Source organism: Diabrotica undecimpunctata, chromosome 5 (assembly GCF_040954645.1).
Source record: "Diabrotica undecimpunctata isolate CICGRU chromosome 5, icDiaUnde3, whole genome shotgun sequence".
NCBI classification, from domain to species: domain Eukaryota; kingdom Metazoa; phylum Arthropoda; class Insecta; order Coleoptera; family Chrysomelidae; genus Diabrotica; species Diabrotica undecimpunctata.
The window spans coordinates 72779393-72797894 of record NC_092807.1 but is presented as its reverse complement, the minus strand read 5'-3'; the positions used below and the strand labels follow the sequence as shown (position 1 = coordinate 72797894).

The 18502-nt window shown below is 33.1% G+C and overlaps 1 protein-coding gene across 1 annotated transcript in view; it reads right to left on the bottom strand.

Annotated features, from left to right (window-relative positions):
- Nucleotides 1–18502, bottom strand: part of LOC140441384 (uncharacterized) — a 594575-nt gene that overhangs the window by 89179 nt on the left and 486894 nt on the right. The window contains exon 7 of the mRNA XM_072532093.1: nt 4760–5157. Coding sequence (XP_072388194.1) covers nt 4760–5157 — 398 coding nt within the window. The remainder of the gene's footprint in view (nt 1–4759; nt 5158–18502) is intronic.

Sequence of the window (18502 nt, the reverse complement as noted above, 5' to 3'; positions counted from 1 at the left end):
GACCCATCCTTCTCAGCACTTCCTCATTGGTGACCCTGGCAGTCTATGGAATTCTCAACATTCTCCGGTATATCCAAAATTCAAAGGCTTAAAGCTTCCTTACTATTTGCGCTTTTACCGTCCATATTTCTACTCTGTACAATAGTTGAGACCAGACGTAACATTCAACAAACCTCAGTCTCAGCGCAGTATTCAGATTTTTGTCACAGAACAATTGCTTGAATTTTCAGAACGCTGCCCTTGCCATTTCTATTCGTACCCTGATTTCTTAGTCTTAATCATATCCTTTGTTGATGTAAGCTCCCAAATATTTATATTTTTACTCCCGTATCATTATTAAAAGGATTTTGCTGAATGTCGATCTAGGGAATCCGGTGGTATGTATATGAGGTTTCCATAACCAACGTTCGAAAATTTGTCTAACTGTAAAGTCATGACGATTTTACTAGGAAATATAGTGCTGTTTAATAATAATAAAGTTCAATTAACAATTCCTATATGCACTAACTTGGTACTGATATCTCTGCTCCCCGATACCAGGTAGCAGTACCGAAAACATTAAAACTGCTACACTCATGCTTCCAATTATCCAACGATTAGCCAGTCCAGGACTATACGCCTTATTATGGTACTAATATTGCTGCTGTCCCTCATAAGTAAATATAATATGCAAGAAAGGTTTTAGCAATTTAATAGCATTTTGTATGTTAGAATATTATTTCTCCGAGAAAGTGAAAAATATCTATTTACTATCCGGATTTAATCCATAGATTAAATATTAGAATGCTATAAAATAATGCTATTAGCAGTAAAAAACGGTCTGATAGTAAGTAATGAGAAAACTAAATAAATTTTCTTTAACATACAAGAGAGAGGACGTAGAGTAGGGCATAACGTAACAATAAACCCATATAATTTTGAAAGATTGCAGCGTTTTAGGTATCGTAGATAACGCTGTCACATAAGAAATAAAGTGGATTATTTAGGTAGCTAACTAATGTAAATATAACCCACATAACACTTTTGAATCCAGAAGTCTAATAAAAATCCCTAAAATCAGGATATATAAAAAAAGTGATTAAACTATTGACTGAAAATGTGACGTGAACGCTGACAAAACAATGTAAGTAAAACTTAGGTATTAATTAAATCAGGATTACTAGAAAAGTTATCAGAATTATTTTCCAACTTACAAAGGTCCGAATACTAACCAATACCGAACCGGAACTAATGCCAAGGTCTAACAGATATATAAAGATAGCAACGTCATACAAGAGACTAAATCTTAACGCCAAAGTTACGCTGCCTATATCCAAAGGCTTTCCAATAACTGCATTGCTAAGTTAAACTGGGAGAATTCCCCGAGAGAAAAAATGCCCTTAGGACGTCCAAGAATCAACAGGGGGAGGTAACATATGGTCAGATTTAGGAATAATTGGACTACCTACCGACCCATCATATTTATCAACACATGCCTGTACAACCAACTGCTATCCAATCTACAATCAATCAATCAATACTTATCTGTTGGGAACTATCAAAGCCATTACATGTAGTCAAACGAACTAGGCTTAATAAAAGTTATCTTAGGAAAGGCACTTCAGAAATATTGACATATATTTTTAAAATGTTATTTACGTGGCTAAGTTTTCAATAGGAATGAGGAGACAAAAAGCAGAACAGCCAATAGAACCTTGTTGCGTTCTGACTATACTATGACGATGACCTTTAAAATATAAACAATACTTGAGACAACTGTTTGTCTCAATTTGGTCATTCAGAATTATGTCTCTATTTTTTAATTTGCTAATTTCCATAGATTCTAATTTCCATAGAATCTAAGATATCTAAAAGGCCTTTATTTTAAATATACTTTTTTAGTAATGCAAATACGTAAATAGAACCTGGAATATACATGTAACCTTTAATCTCTGGGATAAATCCATCTCCTGAACAATGGCGCCGATATATTTAGTTAAAATTCTGTGCACTTATTTTAACCGTTTATGTCCTTATCATTCATATATGAGTTGTAACCGATATTACAAACTCATTTACTTTTCACAAAGAGACTCCATATTAACTATAGTTATTACTATACAAATCTGATTCGAAATATCGTCGAGTATGTAAAATTATTTTTAATGAAAAGTTAATTAGCCATTTCTTATGGGGTTCAAAAGAGAAGCATTTACGAAAATTTGAGTACAAATAAGACCACCGTAAACAGTTGTACTCTGGGTAATAAATAATTAATGAATCGGCTAATCAGAATTACCCGTTCAATATGATTTTTGTCAAATCGGTCCTTTTTAGGATCAATTATTCTAATTATGTCTATAAATATTAAGGGCATATCTAGAGATAAAGACACTTTACTTTACTTAACCTTATCAGACATATGCGCTTAGCACAAATGTGACGTATTTCTAGTGCAGAAAATACATAGAGGGCAAAAAATAGTGTATTTGGTATTAAGCTGATCGCTGAAAGTTACATAATAAATGTGAAAGTGCTATCTCTGCCGGCAAAGAAGCAAAGAAAAACTTAAAATGAGAGAGGACAAAAACCAGTCAGCTGAAGGAACCTTTTAACGATGTTGAGGTTGGATCCACTATCTACGTATATAATAAAGAATAGTACGGCACTGACTGAAGATCTGAGCACAAAGCTTATTATAAAATTTGGACCAAAAATATAACAATTACTGATATTTAAAGTCTGCAGACAAACAAAGTAAAGACAAAGTTGTTGCCTTGCTTAAACCTGGCAAAAACTCCAACGACCACAAAAGCTATTGGTCAATATATTTATTTTGCTTTACAACATACTCCTCAAGAGGTAAAACAGAAGAAAAACTCAAATTAAAAGACAAAAGTTACTACAGACAGGGAAGATCATGTACGTCACAAATACTAAATCTTGCCCAACACAGCAAAGATGGGTACGAAAGATATCAGTTATGAGGAGTGGTATTTCTCAATCTAAGCAGCAATTTGCAGCTTACGACACCTTAAATAAGAGGGCATTTTTTCAAAATCTATATGATATCTCCTTAGGTAATAAACTTACTTGTTTTACTAGCATATGCCTACACAACAAAAGATTTTTGGTATTTCTCAATGGTAAGAATAGCAGATGGAGAACGCAGAAGAACGGTCTCCTTTGGGGTAGCGTAATGGCACCTACACTGTATAAAATGTACACAAACCATCAACCCATACCAGTAAATACTAGGACTTTTATTATGTATACAACACATCTATTGTTGCATAACCAAAAACTTTTGTTGCTGAAGTGGAGAAAAATCTAACACAATAAAAATAGACTATAAATCATTTTTAAGCCAAACCCCGGAAAAACTTAGGTGTACTACTTTAATGTCCCCAACACAGACGTTTTCACAAATCTGAACATCCAATAGTGTCATGAAATTCTTATAGCTAAGGAACGAAAGAATCAAAATCTAGATTCGCAACATGTACTCCACGAATACAAGCCCATTTTGTGACTAAAATCGAGAAAAAACTGGCCACATCAACACGTGTGTAAGATATACCAAAAAAAACCTAATCCTCGCCATCTGAACCCTCGGGAGGACTCTTGCCTGCAAACACCGGTTAACTTGTGTGAATGTGGGGTGGTAAAAGATTCTTCACACCTTCTTAGTTGACTTTGCCATTTAAATTGTTCTCTTCTGAAGGGACAAGGTTTAATTATTTAAACTGAACATGTAGAGTACAGTCAGTAAGCTATTGCTTATAAAAATCATTGCAAATTGGACACTAACTCCACTTATATTGATTAGATATTACCCCTAAATTACCTTACCATTCAAAAGTATGTAATATTGGTAAAGTGATATATTCTGGCTAGATAAATTAAGCATTCTTTCATGAGCATTCTTTCTTTTTTGAGGACTACTATCCATTTTTACACAAAAATATCTATTTTAGCACTTAAATATTTATTTTAAGATAACCTATCCAGAATTATATGTAGTATACAAACAAAACCAGAAATAAAATAATAAAGAAGCTACAAGATATCGTAAAACAATAGATGGATGAAATAAATCAAGTTCATATTAATCGTATTCTTAAATAAAACGTATAAAGACATACTGACGTTAACAAAATGCATTAGGAAATTTCCGCATATGAAAAAAATATCCAACTTGGTAACGAAATCCTTTTGTATCTATAAAGCTATTTTTAGAAAAGCCCGTACCTACCAAAAACAGGTATTTGGTAGTAGACATATCTATTACATACTGTAATGCGTATAAATGATAACAAAAATAAGGACTAAGGAGTCCGTATGAACCGTTTAGAATATACGCTGATAATATACGGCTTAATCGCATAGTTGCCAAACTATCAGAGCTTACTTAAACCGATATACTTATGGTTCCAATATACAGTGAAAAAGACCTGAACGACCCCTATAATATATACAAGTGAACTAAGCGATATACATTTATGATACAAGGGTACTTATGGACTCTACAAAATTTTTAAAAATTATGAAACTATACATGTTAACGAATCGACACAGCCAATATTATGGAATGGTCAAGTGAGCTCCGTATATCGGTGTCCACTTCACCGCGGAGCTCACTTGAACTTTAATTTTAACATGGGCGGAGTTTACTTTATGCCGTAGATATATATATATATATATATATATATATATATATATATATATATATATATATATATATATATATATATATATATATAATGTAATCAATATTTACCCAAAGTATAAAGTATATTTCCAGTTTCGATATTAATAGCTATAACTCTATTATTGCCAGTATCGCAAATAATAACTTCCTCATTTTGACCAATAGCTATTCCATCTGGACCTTTAAGTCGGAGATTACTAAAATTTTTCATGTAAACTGCATCATTGGAAAAAACATGAACACAGTGCTTCCATTTGTCTGTCACAAAAATTTCGTCGTACTTTCTCGAAAACGCTAGATTCATTGGACATAACATTTCTGGATTGGTGATTCGCCCAAGGAGCTTAAATTTTGAGCGGTCTAGAATTAAGATATTCTGAGTGTCAGTAGCTGCAATGTAGATTTTGTTATTATCCCAAGGAGGTATTCCTACACCACCAGGTCTTGGGCATTTCTTCCATACAAGTCTAAAACAAATTAATTAATAAGAATTATTTCTAGATACAAAATTCATTAATAAAGAAAAACATATTAGAGTTGTAGGGGGTTTGAGGTTGATAAAGGATCTTGGAAGCATCATGGGTTGCCCATGCTTACACTGTAATAAAACTCCGACTAATGTCCACTGTTTCCGACGAAATAGTCGGGGGTTTTACAAATAGAACTGAGTTTCTGCCAACAAATTCTACTTTCATGTCCCCTGATAAATCGGTCTTAGACAGATCGGTCCTATAGATGACTACTAAAGCAAAGATATATTGACTACGCACTCGATACATGAAATGTCGTGACTTTAAATAAACCAGGAAGGACTACGGGCATCGCTACTCAAATAGCTCCGAAATTACAAATACAATACAATAATAAGTGAAAATTAACAATACCATTCATAAAAGAATTATCGGAAAAACTTAAAACGGTAGCAAATAAATTTAACGTATTATCAATTAAATCTTATCAATTATTAAATAAATTTAACATTTCAACAACACTCGAAAAAACAAACACATTTTATCTAAAACCAAACCTAAAAATGAACAAGAAAGAACAGACAATTGTATTTATAAAACACCTTGTGAATGCGATAATTTTTATTTAGGTGAAACATCAAGACCATTCAATGTTAGAATATATGTCTATATAATAGAATATAACCAATCTTATATTAAAAATAAAGAATTTAATAAGTAAATAACCAGTAAAATCTGGTTGTTTAGGACTTTTAATTTTGTATAACCAAGGGTTTTTAGGTCAGTCTGTAGTGCAACCTGTAAGACTAATGGACTAGCCCGTGTGGGCAATGTATAAGGGGAGTAAAGTTGTAGTAAGAAGAGAGGTTAGAATGGCGGAATACATAGCATTGTAAATTTGTTTTAGTTTTTAATAAAAAAGTTGGAATGGAAATATCAGTTGGTGATATTAATGTTGGCAAAGAAGAAATTCATAACGGAAACATGTGGTCCTTAGAGCTAGATTAGTGCAAATAAATACAATACATTTATCGATCAAATGATCGAACCGGCTCGATTTTCTTTTTTTTTATTCTTTTATTATTTTCTTGTTTTTTTTGTTTTCTTTTTTTTTGTTTTGTTACTTTTTTTTGTTTTTTTTTTAATTTATTTTTTTGTTTTTTGTTCTTTTTCTATTTTCTTATTTCTTTTATGTTTTTTTTTACTTTGTGGTATATTTTTTTTCGTTTTTTGTTTTCAAATCCTATTACCAGATTATGCCTATATACTATTTACAACTTATATTTACATAATATTTTAACATGTTTGTAAATGCAATGAAGAATTTCCATATTATTTGAAAATATTAAAAGATTAAGGTTTGTTGGAAAACAACACTTAGAATTTATTAATTCCTTATAAAGTTCGTTTATATTAATAATTTGTAAATCACATTCTAATATAATATGTGTTAGATCGCCTATTTTACCACAAGTACAATTGGGAGTATTTGATAAGCCGATTCCATGCATGTAAGATAGAGTAAAGTCGGACTGTGAATATGTCGCTAAGGAATTGGCGGCGTAAATGCAATGGAGGTTCCACCGCTTCATTTTCCATTATTTGGACTGGAGTGGATTTTAAATAACCTAGGCATAATCTCAGGCATTTATTTTTTTGAATTTCAAGTTTGTTTAGATGTGTATTGGACGCTGATCCAAATAAATGACAGTTATAATCGAAAATCGGCCTAATCATGTTATGGTAAAACATCAAAGCAATATTTGGGTTTGCTCCCCAATTTGTTTTACAGAAAGCTCTTAAAATGTTTATTGAGTGTTCTGATTTTTTAACAATTTGATGAATGTGATCTTTCCATAACAATTTCCTCTCTAGATAGGTACCAAGATACTGAATACAGTTTTTTATAGTGAAATTAAACTTTCCCACATTAAGATTGTCTTGTGGAACTCTATGTTTTTGTGAAAAGTAACACACCTCAGTTTTTGTGTCAGAAATTGATAAACCTATTTCTTCATAGTACTGATTTACGATTTCTAATGTAATGGTTCGGTATACTAACTTCAAGATCTATGTTGTACAGGATGTATAAAATCGGGCTTAAAATACTCCCCTGTGGCAATCCAATATTAATGAGTCGGGGGTATGAAAATTCCTCATTATTAATTTTTAAAAAACTTAGTCTGTTAGAATATAAAGATTTTAAAAAGAGAGCAAATAACCTAGGGATTCCAATATACAACATTTTTTAGTAAAGAATGTCTAAATTGACATTATCAAAAGTAGCAGAAATGTCAAGGAATGCAGCTGCTGTAGACTTATTTGATGTAAAATTAAGCTGAATTGAAGTAACTAGAGCTGTAGTTGCGTCTTGAGTGGACCTAGAGTTGCGAAAACCATATTGGGAACTTGGAAGTATACCATCGTATTCTAGCCAATGTTCAAATCTATTTTTAATTATTCTTTCAAAAGTTTTAAAACACATGAAGATAAGTAGATAGGTCGGTAAGAACTTGGATCACGTTCTGGTCTGCCAGGTTTTTTATCGGAATTACCAGGTAGGTACTCTTTCCAACTATTTGGTACTGGTGTCTTATTTTTCCAAATATTGTTGAAAATGTTTAATAGTGAAATTTTATATTCTATAGGTAAGTTGTATAACAGCGAATATGACACATTGTCAATACCTAGAGAAGTATTATTTCTATGTTCAGGGGCTCGATGCAATTCCCATAAATGAAAATTTTCGTCAAAATTGCGGTTTTGTCGAGGTACTGTTTGGATATGTTCTTGTACAGTGTCGTCATTTGGAACCCATGCCGGGGCAATTTTTCTATGGAATTCCTGCAACCATGCATCTTCGGGATCAATAGGAACTTTGTTGGCTTGTTTGCGGTTTTTAAAACAATTAACTTTTTGCCAGACATCTTTTATTGGTGTTCTTGAGTTAAGGCGTTCGCAAAAATCAATCCAATTCTTCTTTTTCTTCTGTTTGAAGATTTTCTTTGCAATAGCATCTAGTCGTTTATACTCCATTAGGTTTTGGAGCGTTGGATTCTGTTTATAATTTATAAACGCATACTTTCTATTTTCAGCTGCTAACTGACAATGATTGTTCCACCATAGTTTCGGAATATGACCTTTGTTTTTTTCTTTAATGGAATAATGTTTTGGGATAGCGACGTTGGCTGCTTGGTTGCTATGTCAACAATTCTTCGTAGATTAATGGTATTTTCATTGTTTAAAAAGTACTGGTATAGATCATCCAATTGGCTCTGCTAAGGTTCCATATTCTATGTTTTCTACTGGATGTGGCTTCTGTTGCGGAGAAACTTTGAAAAAATAATTGGCACATGATTAGATCAATAAGGTTCTTGTAGAGTATTCCAACGAAAATGAGAGGCAATATCTCGGGAACAAATGGTTAAGTCTACAGCAGAAGGTTTATTGGAAATAGCAAGAGTGGGGGATCCGTCGTTTAAATATTCTAAATTACAGTATTCTATAGCATCTAGAAGATCTTTACCTAATCTATCATCAACTTCGTAGCCCCATGCCAAATTGTGTGCGTTAAAATCGCCTCTAATTATAAATGGTTTTAGTATATTTTCTAAAAAATTGATCCATTGTTGAATTAAAACTTTGTTCCTGGGTTCATTATATAGAGAAATTATATGTAAAGGTTTCTTGAAATGTGAAATTTTTATTGAAATACACTTATATGTAAACGAATAAGTATTTTAAAAATTTATTTCTTCATATATGATGTTGGATTGAACAACCGCCATATCCATCAGGGCGATCAGCTCGAACACAATTAAATTCTTAATAATATTTTCCCGGTTTAAACCAGGTTTCAGATAATAGAGCTATAGTGATGTCGTTCTGATGAAGTAAATACACTCGCGATCATAAAATCCGGGTCACCTTGAAAATCACCGATATTTCATTTTGAACGAGCTTTATCGTAAATAATAATAACTAAAAATAAATAAATAAATAAAAATAATAATAAATAAAAATAACGTTTCCTTTGTAGTGTCCAAAGAATTCCAATAGTGCCGATTTCGCGGTAAAGTGGACACTTCCCAAAATGAACGCTACCTGTAACTCCGCTTGATTTAAATGTCTCGTTTGTACTTCGACTTTCTGTTCAAATGCAACGGACAAACGTTTATTATTGCCACCATTAGTGTTTATTTTTTGACAAAAATGCCTTTGACTGTTGTTGAAACGGGACAAATTGTTGCACTTGTGGAAGACGGTCACACTCAACGGCAAGTCGCAAGAACTGTTGGCGTAAGCCTTTCTACGGTTCAACGAGTGCTTCAACGCTTCTAGGAGGCAAGTTTGCTAACCAGGCGACCTGGCTTTGGACGAAGAAGAACGACCAAGGCACTAGATGACCATTTCCTTGTGTTTCAGGCTTTACGAAACCGGACCTCAACTGCGGTTATGCATCAAAATTGTCTAGAGGAAGTACGAAATCGCAATTTTAGTGTTGGAACAGTCAGAAGAAGACTTCGTTCTTCTTGACTATCTTCTCGGGTAATGGCTAGAGGACCGCCACTTCGCCGGGTGCCTCGAGTTGCACGACTAGCTTTTGCTCGACAATACGCGCATTGGGGAATTAACGATTGTAGCTAAGTGTTATTTTCAGATAAATCCCGTTTCTGCCTAACTGGATCCGATGGACGTGTAAGAGTTTGGAGGAGAACCGGTGAACGATTTTCACAAGCTTGCATTGCTCCAAGAATGCCATTTGGTGGAGGCTCGGTCATGGCTTGGGGAGGTATATCTTCCGACTTCCACACAGAATTACCCTTCATCGAAAATGGGTCCCTAACTGCACGAAGATACATTACGGAGATTCCGGAAGAACATGTTATGCCCAACATGGCAGGGCTTGGAGAAAACGCCGTTTTTATGTAGGACAACGTGCGAGCGCACGTTGCCATGATCAGTATGTAATACTTGGACGAAGTTGTAACGACGAGGGTACCCTGGCCAGCTGGGTCTCCGGACCTGAATCCCATCGAACATCTCTGGGACGATTTGAAAAAACGTATTCAAACCCATACACCTTCTCCTAACAACGCACAGGAGCTTAAGGATCTGTTAGTGAGAGAGTGGAATAACATACCACAACATGTAATCCGGAGAAAAATTGAGAGTATGCCCCGTCGTCTGCAAGAGGTTATTAGAGCAAGGGGAGGCAATACACGATATTGGTCATTGAAATTTCACTAATTTTTTACCATGTTCTGTATTTTCCATTTTTTTTTCGTATGTCTGTTTTATCAACAATTTGATTTGTTTTCTGTTTTTTCAATAAAAACAATAAAACACCATTTTTTTTCTTTCAAAACAAACATTGATGACAAATAAAAAATACATTAGCCAAAAAAAAAGGTTATTAATGCACCAGAGGCAAAAATATTTAAGAAACTTCAAATTTTCAAGATGACCCGGATTTTATGATCGCGAGTGTATTATAAATTTTCCTTATTGGCAACTGCTGAACGACAGTTCCACTGTAATATGTTTATTTTATTTAAGTCTGCGAATTTGATGCTAGATTGTCGTTAAAATGGTTACTAATTATCTGAATTACATCAGCTTTTGAAATATTAAAATTATTATTTTGTTTAATTGAATTAACAATTGTAAGAACCGAATCTAAAATGACATTTATTACAGAAGAATTTAACTCTTCTGACCGTGAATCTGCAATGTTTAAGTTTTTTTGGTAAAATTAACTTTTAACTATTCCCTCAGGATATTTTGGAATGGAAACTGTAGATACTATTTCTTTTCTAGCTATATCAGTTGGGTCTGAATTATTTGGTTTCTGCCTTTTATTCGGCCTACTGGTATTTGTGTGAGGATTAAATATAAATTTAGCAAAATTATTTCCTTGGGAGGAAGTACAAGGTTGTGAATTTTGTGGAAAATTTGTATCATTGTTGGCTGTAATGGTTCTAAGAACACTAGCATATGAATTCTTAGGCACTTGTTTATTTGCATCGTAAAAATTAACGTTTGTTAAACCCATCGTCTCTTTTATTAACTTTTGTCGTGTAAATTCTGGGCATGCGCTTAAGTTTGTGGTCAAATGATTTCCCTTACAACCGAAACATACTGGTGTGAACTCAACTTTTGTACAATTCTATGAATTATGAGTTTCTTGGCATCTGTTACATCTTGGCTGACTGCTACATTGATTTCCCAAGTGGCCGTATCTAAGACAGTTAAAACAACAAAACTTTCTGTTTATATATTTCAACTTCTTTAATAACCTTATTGATGACTATATATTTAGGTAAAGTTTGCGATTTAAAGGTCACAATACAAGACTTAGTAGGGACATATTCGACCATTTTTTCCTCATTAACAATTTTTTCTACTTTACGCGTAATTCTTTTAACGTTTGTGATTTCAAATATGCAATGACTATCAAACTGTTTAATTATATTTTTAATATACTCTTCCGATAAATCTGTGTCTATATCCCTAATAACTCCTTGTCTGTGTAAAATAAATTTTGGAATATACAGATCTAAATTATTTTACGAAATATTATTAGAGTTTTGTTTTTAATGAGGTTATTAGCAGTTTTATAATCTTTGCATTTGACTCTAATTCTATTTCGGCCAATGGCGTCTATACTTGAAATCATATTGTCTGCTTCAGGAAAGTTAGACTAAATAATTTCACCAATCTTTAAAGGATTTAGTTTACCTTTAACTCAGTAGGGCTATAGCAGCAGAGTATAGGTCGGTTGGGCCACCCCCCTCCACTCCCACTCTGACGTCACAAGATGGCGGCTGACAACTGTCAACTGTCATCTATTAACTGTCATGTCAACTGTCATCGTTCAAAGGTGAAGATATCGTCAATTCTTCTTGTTTTTAACTGTCATGTCAACTGTCATCGTTCAAACATGAAGATAGCGTCAATTCTTCTTGTTTTCGTATGACATCGTTCAACTGACAACTGTCAACTGTCATCTATTAACTGTCATGTCAACTTTCATCGTGCAAACGTGAAGATAGCGTCAATTCTTCTTGTTTTTAACTGTCATGTTAACTGTCATCGTTCAAACGTGAAGATAGCGTCAATTCTTTTTGTTTTCGTATGACATCGTTCAAACGTTTAAATTCTACTTCTGTTGCCGCCAAAGATGGCGGCATTGCCAAAAGGACACTAAGCTTGTAACGTCTAAACAATTTAACGTATAACAATGTGTAAGGAATCGATGAAAAAAGGGAGGAGTAACGAATACGTTAACACAAAAACAAACGCAAAAGACAATGCCAAAAGGACACTAAGCTTGTAACGTTCAAACGACTCAACGTATAACAATCTGTGTGGTATCGATGGAAAGGGTAGATGAGAACGAATATATTAAGACAAAAAACAAAGACATTGCGAAAATAGACTTGCATAATAGACGTTGAAGGAAAGTGAGGCTAACCGAGAATGACAACATTGCCAAAACGGCGCTATATCATATATTGGACCTAGTTTGAATGGGATTCCACGTCTATTACAGTTCATCATCTCGTCACGCCACCTGTGGGCTACATGTAGCACACGTCATCGTAAAAAGACACTCCTTCAGCCTATCTTTCACTCTCTCTCTCTCTCTCTCTCTCTCGAAACAATGCGGAAGGTGACACTGAAAACGATCAGTATGAACATTATTCTTCTTCTTTTCCGTACAGTGCCTAAGAGAACGTGACATTCGACGTAGAAGGTGAAATGTCACGCGAAATGACGTGACATTCGACGCAGGACGTGACATTCGACGCAGGACGTGACATTCGACTCAGGTCGTGACATTCGACGTAGAACGTGAAATGACGTGACATTCGATGCAGAATGTAACAGAGTGTCAAAGAGATCTTATACATAGAATTTTATTAAATCAGACATCACAATGCAATTCATCATTCAAAATCCTTTAATTTGATGGGTCATACGTCGATTTCCGCTTATCTGTTCAAAAGATATATGGTAAGGTGTCATAACGGCCGTTGTGATAACTTGGCCGAACTATAAATGCTTATTTATTGTTATTAACATTAAAACAAAACCATTGGCATAGAAAAATCTCTTATCGCAGTTTGATCTCTAGCAAACCCTAACTCGCTCAATTTTGCACCAAGTGCTCCGTGCAGTATACCATTAGAAAGGTCTTTTCATGTATATTACGAAAATTACCGACCAAGTGCGATACGATCATTATTTATGGCTAAAAACATCATAAAACGAACCAACGTCAAATTCCCAATTCTCTTGTACTAATACAAATTATATCTTTATAAAATTTATCTAGAAATGTGGAGGCCTAGACGCTGACTGAGACGCTCACGAAAAATTCGAGATGCGGGTGTACCGACGCATTTTTCGTATATCCTAGACTGAACATGGTACTAACATAGAGGTAATCTATAGAATCGGAAAAGATAAAGAAATCGTGGACACAATTAAACAAAGAACACTTGAATACCGAAGTCTATTGAAACACGATAAATATCATATACTGCAATTAATTATTTGTAATAAAAATAGACACTAAGGGAGGGTTAGGCAAGAGAAGACACTTATGGGTCCAAAATCCTTGAAAATGGATAGGGTTCACATCGGTCGAAGTATTCAGAAGTTCCGAAAGCAAGATCAGAATTGTTATGTTAATAGCTAACCTGGCTACGGAGAGGGGTACATAAAGAAGAAGAAATGTGAAACCAATATTAGTGTATACTGACCATATATATATATATATATATATATATATATATATATATATATATATATATATATATATATAAATATATATATATATATATATATATATATATATATATATATATATAAATATATATATATATATATATATATATATATATATATATATATATATAAATATATATATTGTTATGATATGTAAGATCGAGCAAAATATTGGTTTGTTTAAAAATATTTCAAAATTCAATAACATTAAAATAATTCAGATAAGTAGGATAATATCCAACAAACATTTCGAAGAAGGAGAGTTATTAATTTCTTGAATTACCTGTACTAAACAAATGTAAGCTTTACATCAATCATTTCTTTGTTATACTTGAGTGACCCGCATAAGTTTAAGTGAAAGCCAAAGAATTGAACGGGGTTTTTCGAAATCCATTAATGCAGTGATTAAAGACAATAGAAGGGATTATAGAAAGAGGTTTTTGTTAGTTTTTAAGATTTATAGAAAAATATTATTTGTAAATAAGTTTTAGGAAATTTATAATTATAGGTAAAAATTTGTTTGTTATCGAAATGAAAAAATGGGGGAATTGTGACGAGTTTTGATTGGCGGAGATTGAAAAAGGTGGGATAAGTATGTAGGAGGGAGTTTAGCGAGATTGGGGAGAGAGAAAAGATATGATCAGTCGGTTTCCAAGTCTGTGAGAGGAACGGGGATTGTTCTCTGGCTGTTCCTGAAATGTAGCAAGCAGTAGTGGAATGTTAGTGAGTTTTTGTGGAGTTAGTGTATCTGACAGGAGCTGAAGCAGCAAAATATTGTAAGTCATATTTCTCTACTTATATTCCAAGAGTCACTGTTCAGGCCAACGAGAGATTCAGTTTATCGTAAAGAGAAGATATTCCAAGAGTCATTTTTCACTCGGGCCAACGAGAGATTCAGTTTATCGAGAGGAGAAAGGCTATCATAATTTGAATGATTTGTGCTTTTGAAGGAGATCATTAAGGACGATATACTTGCAACAATCTGTGTAAGATTGCTGATTACATAGGGAGCAGTTGAGAGGAGATAATATAGTCTACAAGGAACAAGGATTTGGACCACTCATCATCAGAGAGAGATATTTTGTTTTCTGCAGTTTTTTCTTTTATTGATGACACAATTTTTACACTTAATTTAGAAAGGATATAAATATTTTGATTAGGAGAGTTAGAATAGTTCGGAATTTTGAGATTTCAATTAATATTGTTTGTACCATTAATTTTGATTGTTCACGTACGTAGAACAAAATTTTTGAGAATCATTATATGAGATTTGTTTATTGAAAACTTTTGAGTGTGAATTATTTCTTTATTTTTATTTCAATATATAGTGTTAGATCATATGTGTTTTTATTATTCCGGTATTCTCTGGACCTTACCTTTCACATGTAATAGCATAGATATTGAAGCACGAATTTAACCCTGAGATAAAAGAATTAAAAATTGTGATAGAGTCATAATCATATCATTTAAATAATAATTTAAATTAATCAAAAAAAATTAATTAGCTAATTATTGCTTGGCGCACCAAGACTTTAAATATCACAATAATATATATATATATATATATATATATATATATATATATATATATATATATATATATATACAAGGATTTCCACAGTTTTCACTGTATTCCTTCACTCAACCGTTTTCTCCAATTTTTCCTGTTTAGCCAGTCCCCTTCCTGTAGGTTTCTTCTACTCATTGCTTCGTCCACCTCATCTCTGAAAGATCTTCTGGGTCTGCTTCTCTTTCTTCTTCCTATCCTAATTATATATTTATAATTACTAAATTCAAAGACATAACAATTCTTGTCCTAAAAAAAAATAATATTTGTATAAATTAATAATCACAGACTTGGAATTTGTACAGAAATATATTAAATAAATAAGTTAAAATAGTGCATTTGTTAGCAAACCGGATGAACCCTCATGATAACGCAACCCCGCATAATTCAGAACACATAACTATCTGATAACAAAATTTATTTTTCATTTCGAAACGCCGGAAAAAAACCACAGTTGCTACATTTTGTAAAATGTATGATGATAGTGGTAAGCACATTTACAAGTTTGAAAATTGATAAAAACCGCATTCTTAATTTTGCATGAAATATTTTATCATGGGGTTTTTACTAATAAAACCAGAAAATATAACATTTTCAGAACATTGTACATCGCTTATCTTTGTAACAGATCTATCGATGTAACTGTAAGCGCATTAGGTTGACGCAACCTGGGCTCGCGTGGCGCGATGTGCAGTTCGAGTCTTTAAAAGACCGAGGAGCGCATACGTTGTCACAGTGTGCATCTCAAACAAACTACAACAATTTCACAATATTCAGTTTTGCAGTGACTTACATATTTGATAAAGGTAAGCGTTTTTTTTTCTTTTTATATTTTTATGTATTTATTATGCCCTTTTTATCAATGTATTTTATGAGAATTGTACATCTTTGTTCGTATTTCATGCATTATTTTATGAAAAATGTATACTTTTTGTATTTATTATGCATATTCTATCGTGGTTGCTCTAAAACATTTCACGACCGCTAGTTTGTTTTTATAAGAAGTGTTCTCTTCTTTTCGTATTTCGATTTCTTGTAATATATGGTTCTTCTCTATTCCCAAGTATGTAATGCTTCTCTCCATTCATGTTAAGCAGAAAAACTATAGTTTTTTATTATTATTGTAGATGAATCTATCAAAAATAAACGCAGTTTCTTTGGTTGCAGAACAAAAACCTGCAATAAAATTAAACCAACTGCCCATAGACGAACCGAAGAAAATTCTAGCCGCCAAGCTGGTAAATGCTAAATTTGGTCAAGCAGTTTTGCTGGAACTGGAGGAAAACGTTGTGTTTCTGCCACATAGAGTCACAGACGTATATATTCCCTTCATCTCAGACTTCGCAACTAAGAAGTATTCCATCATATTCCGAGGACTAGTCAACACTGGAGGCGTTCATCCAGCAGCAAAATTTGAAATAATAGAATAAAGAAAAAACGGTAAGTGATTTTTTCTTCTTATTTTGTGTGTGAGTACCCATGCATAAACAAATAATTAAACAGTCTGATGATTTGATGCACATTATTAAAAAGCTTCGTAAAATAATTTTTGATAAATTCACTGAAAGGGATCGTAAAGTTTGGACAAGACGGTTAAATAGTCAAATTTGGAGATGTAGTAATATTCGTTTGATCATGTCGTGTTTGATACTACTTGGTCCTTTCAATGTAGATGCACTATGCATAAATAATTTTCTTCTTTTTAGTATATGGCTACTCATAAGAACAAAAAAAAAAGATCACTTATCGCAAAGTTTTTGTAAATTGTAGTTTTGTAAATATAAAAAATAGTATTAATTTTATAATGTAAGTTTTAATAATAAATTTGTGTAATCTTACATTTTTTGGTTTTATTTATATTAGATTACAAATAAAAGATAACATATTTATTAATACTATTTATTCATTTAAATCATTTACAACTTTAATTTTATAATAATATACATATTCCTTTAAAGCTAAACTTAACAAAGTGTTTGGACAAATATTGCAATATGCTGCGAAGGCTTCAACTGGTCCATGTAAAGAGTCTATAGCACAAAAATTGTTCTTGATAAAAGTTGAAATGTTTATATAGTATTCGTGAAATTGTAAACTCTTTAACAGCACCACTCTATGCGACATCATGCTCTGGTCTGCTTCTATAATTTGGTTGACTTCATCTTCCCACAAATAATATGCGACCCCAAATGTCTCGATTGTCAGCAACTTTACATTTTCCATCACCAATTGTCTTAGTTTGCAAAAATCACCACACATAAATTCAATGGGATCATACTCATCCGCATAAGTCGGTAGATCTGCTTGGAAAAAATCACTCATTTTTTCTTTAAACCACTCAATTATGGCTTCCCACTCGAATGTGCTTAAACTGATTCTTTTAAAATTACCATGTTGACACAGAATGATGGATGGTGAAAAATCTCGAGCTGGAGATAGGCGGTTGACTATCTTCATCGTAGTCAAATTCTATACTAAATTCACTGCTATCATCATCATCGAAATTAACAGGCTGACTGTCATAACCACTATCTTGAGAGCTCATCTTCTTGTTTCGCACACCGTTGACGAAATGGGTATAAACTGAACATCGTAGTTCGTCTTAAATTTATACTTTTGTCATTTCCCACTCCTTGCGGTTAAGGTTTGGCCTTTTCAAAAAATATATGTCTACGCGGCGAATCGAAATTGCTATCTGTTGTGTTTGCTATCCATTCCTAACCATTTCACATACATCTTATTGCCTTTTCATCTGAGTAATTTTTCGACCAGGTATATGTCAGGGCTTGATGTTTTCTGCAATTCTTCTTCGTAAAAACCGCCACTAATCGGCGCACCTTGCATGTCTTCGAGCAAATACGTTATAGGATTTGTTATCTTAACTTGTGCAATTTTAAATAATTCAGTAGTCCAATTGGGCGTGTATGCCTTTTCGAAGAAATGTTTTGCCTTTGATACACGTACATTGTCGCCAACTTT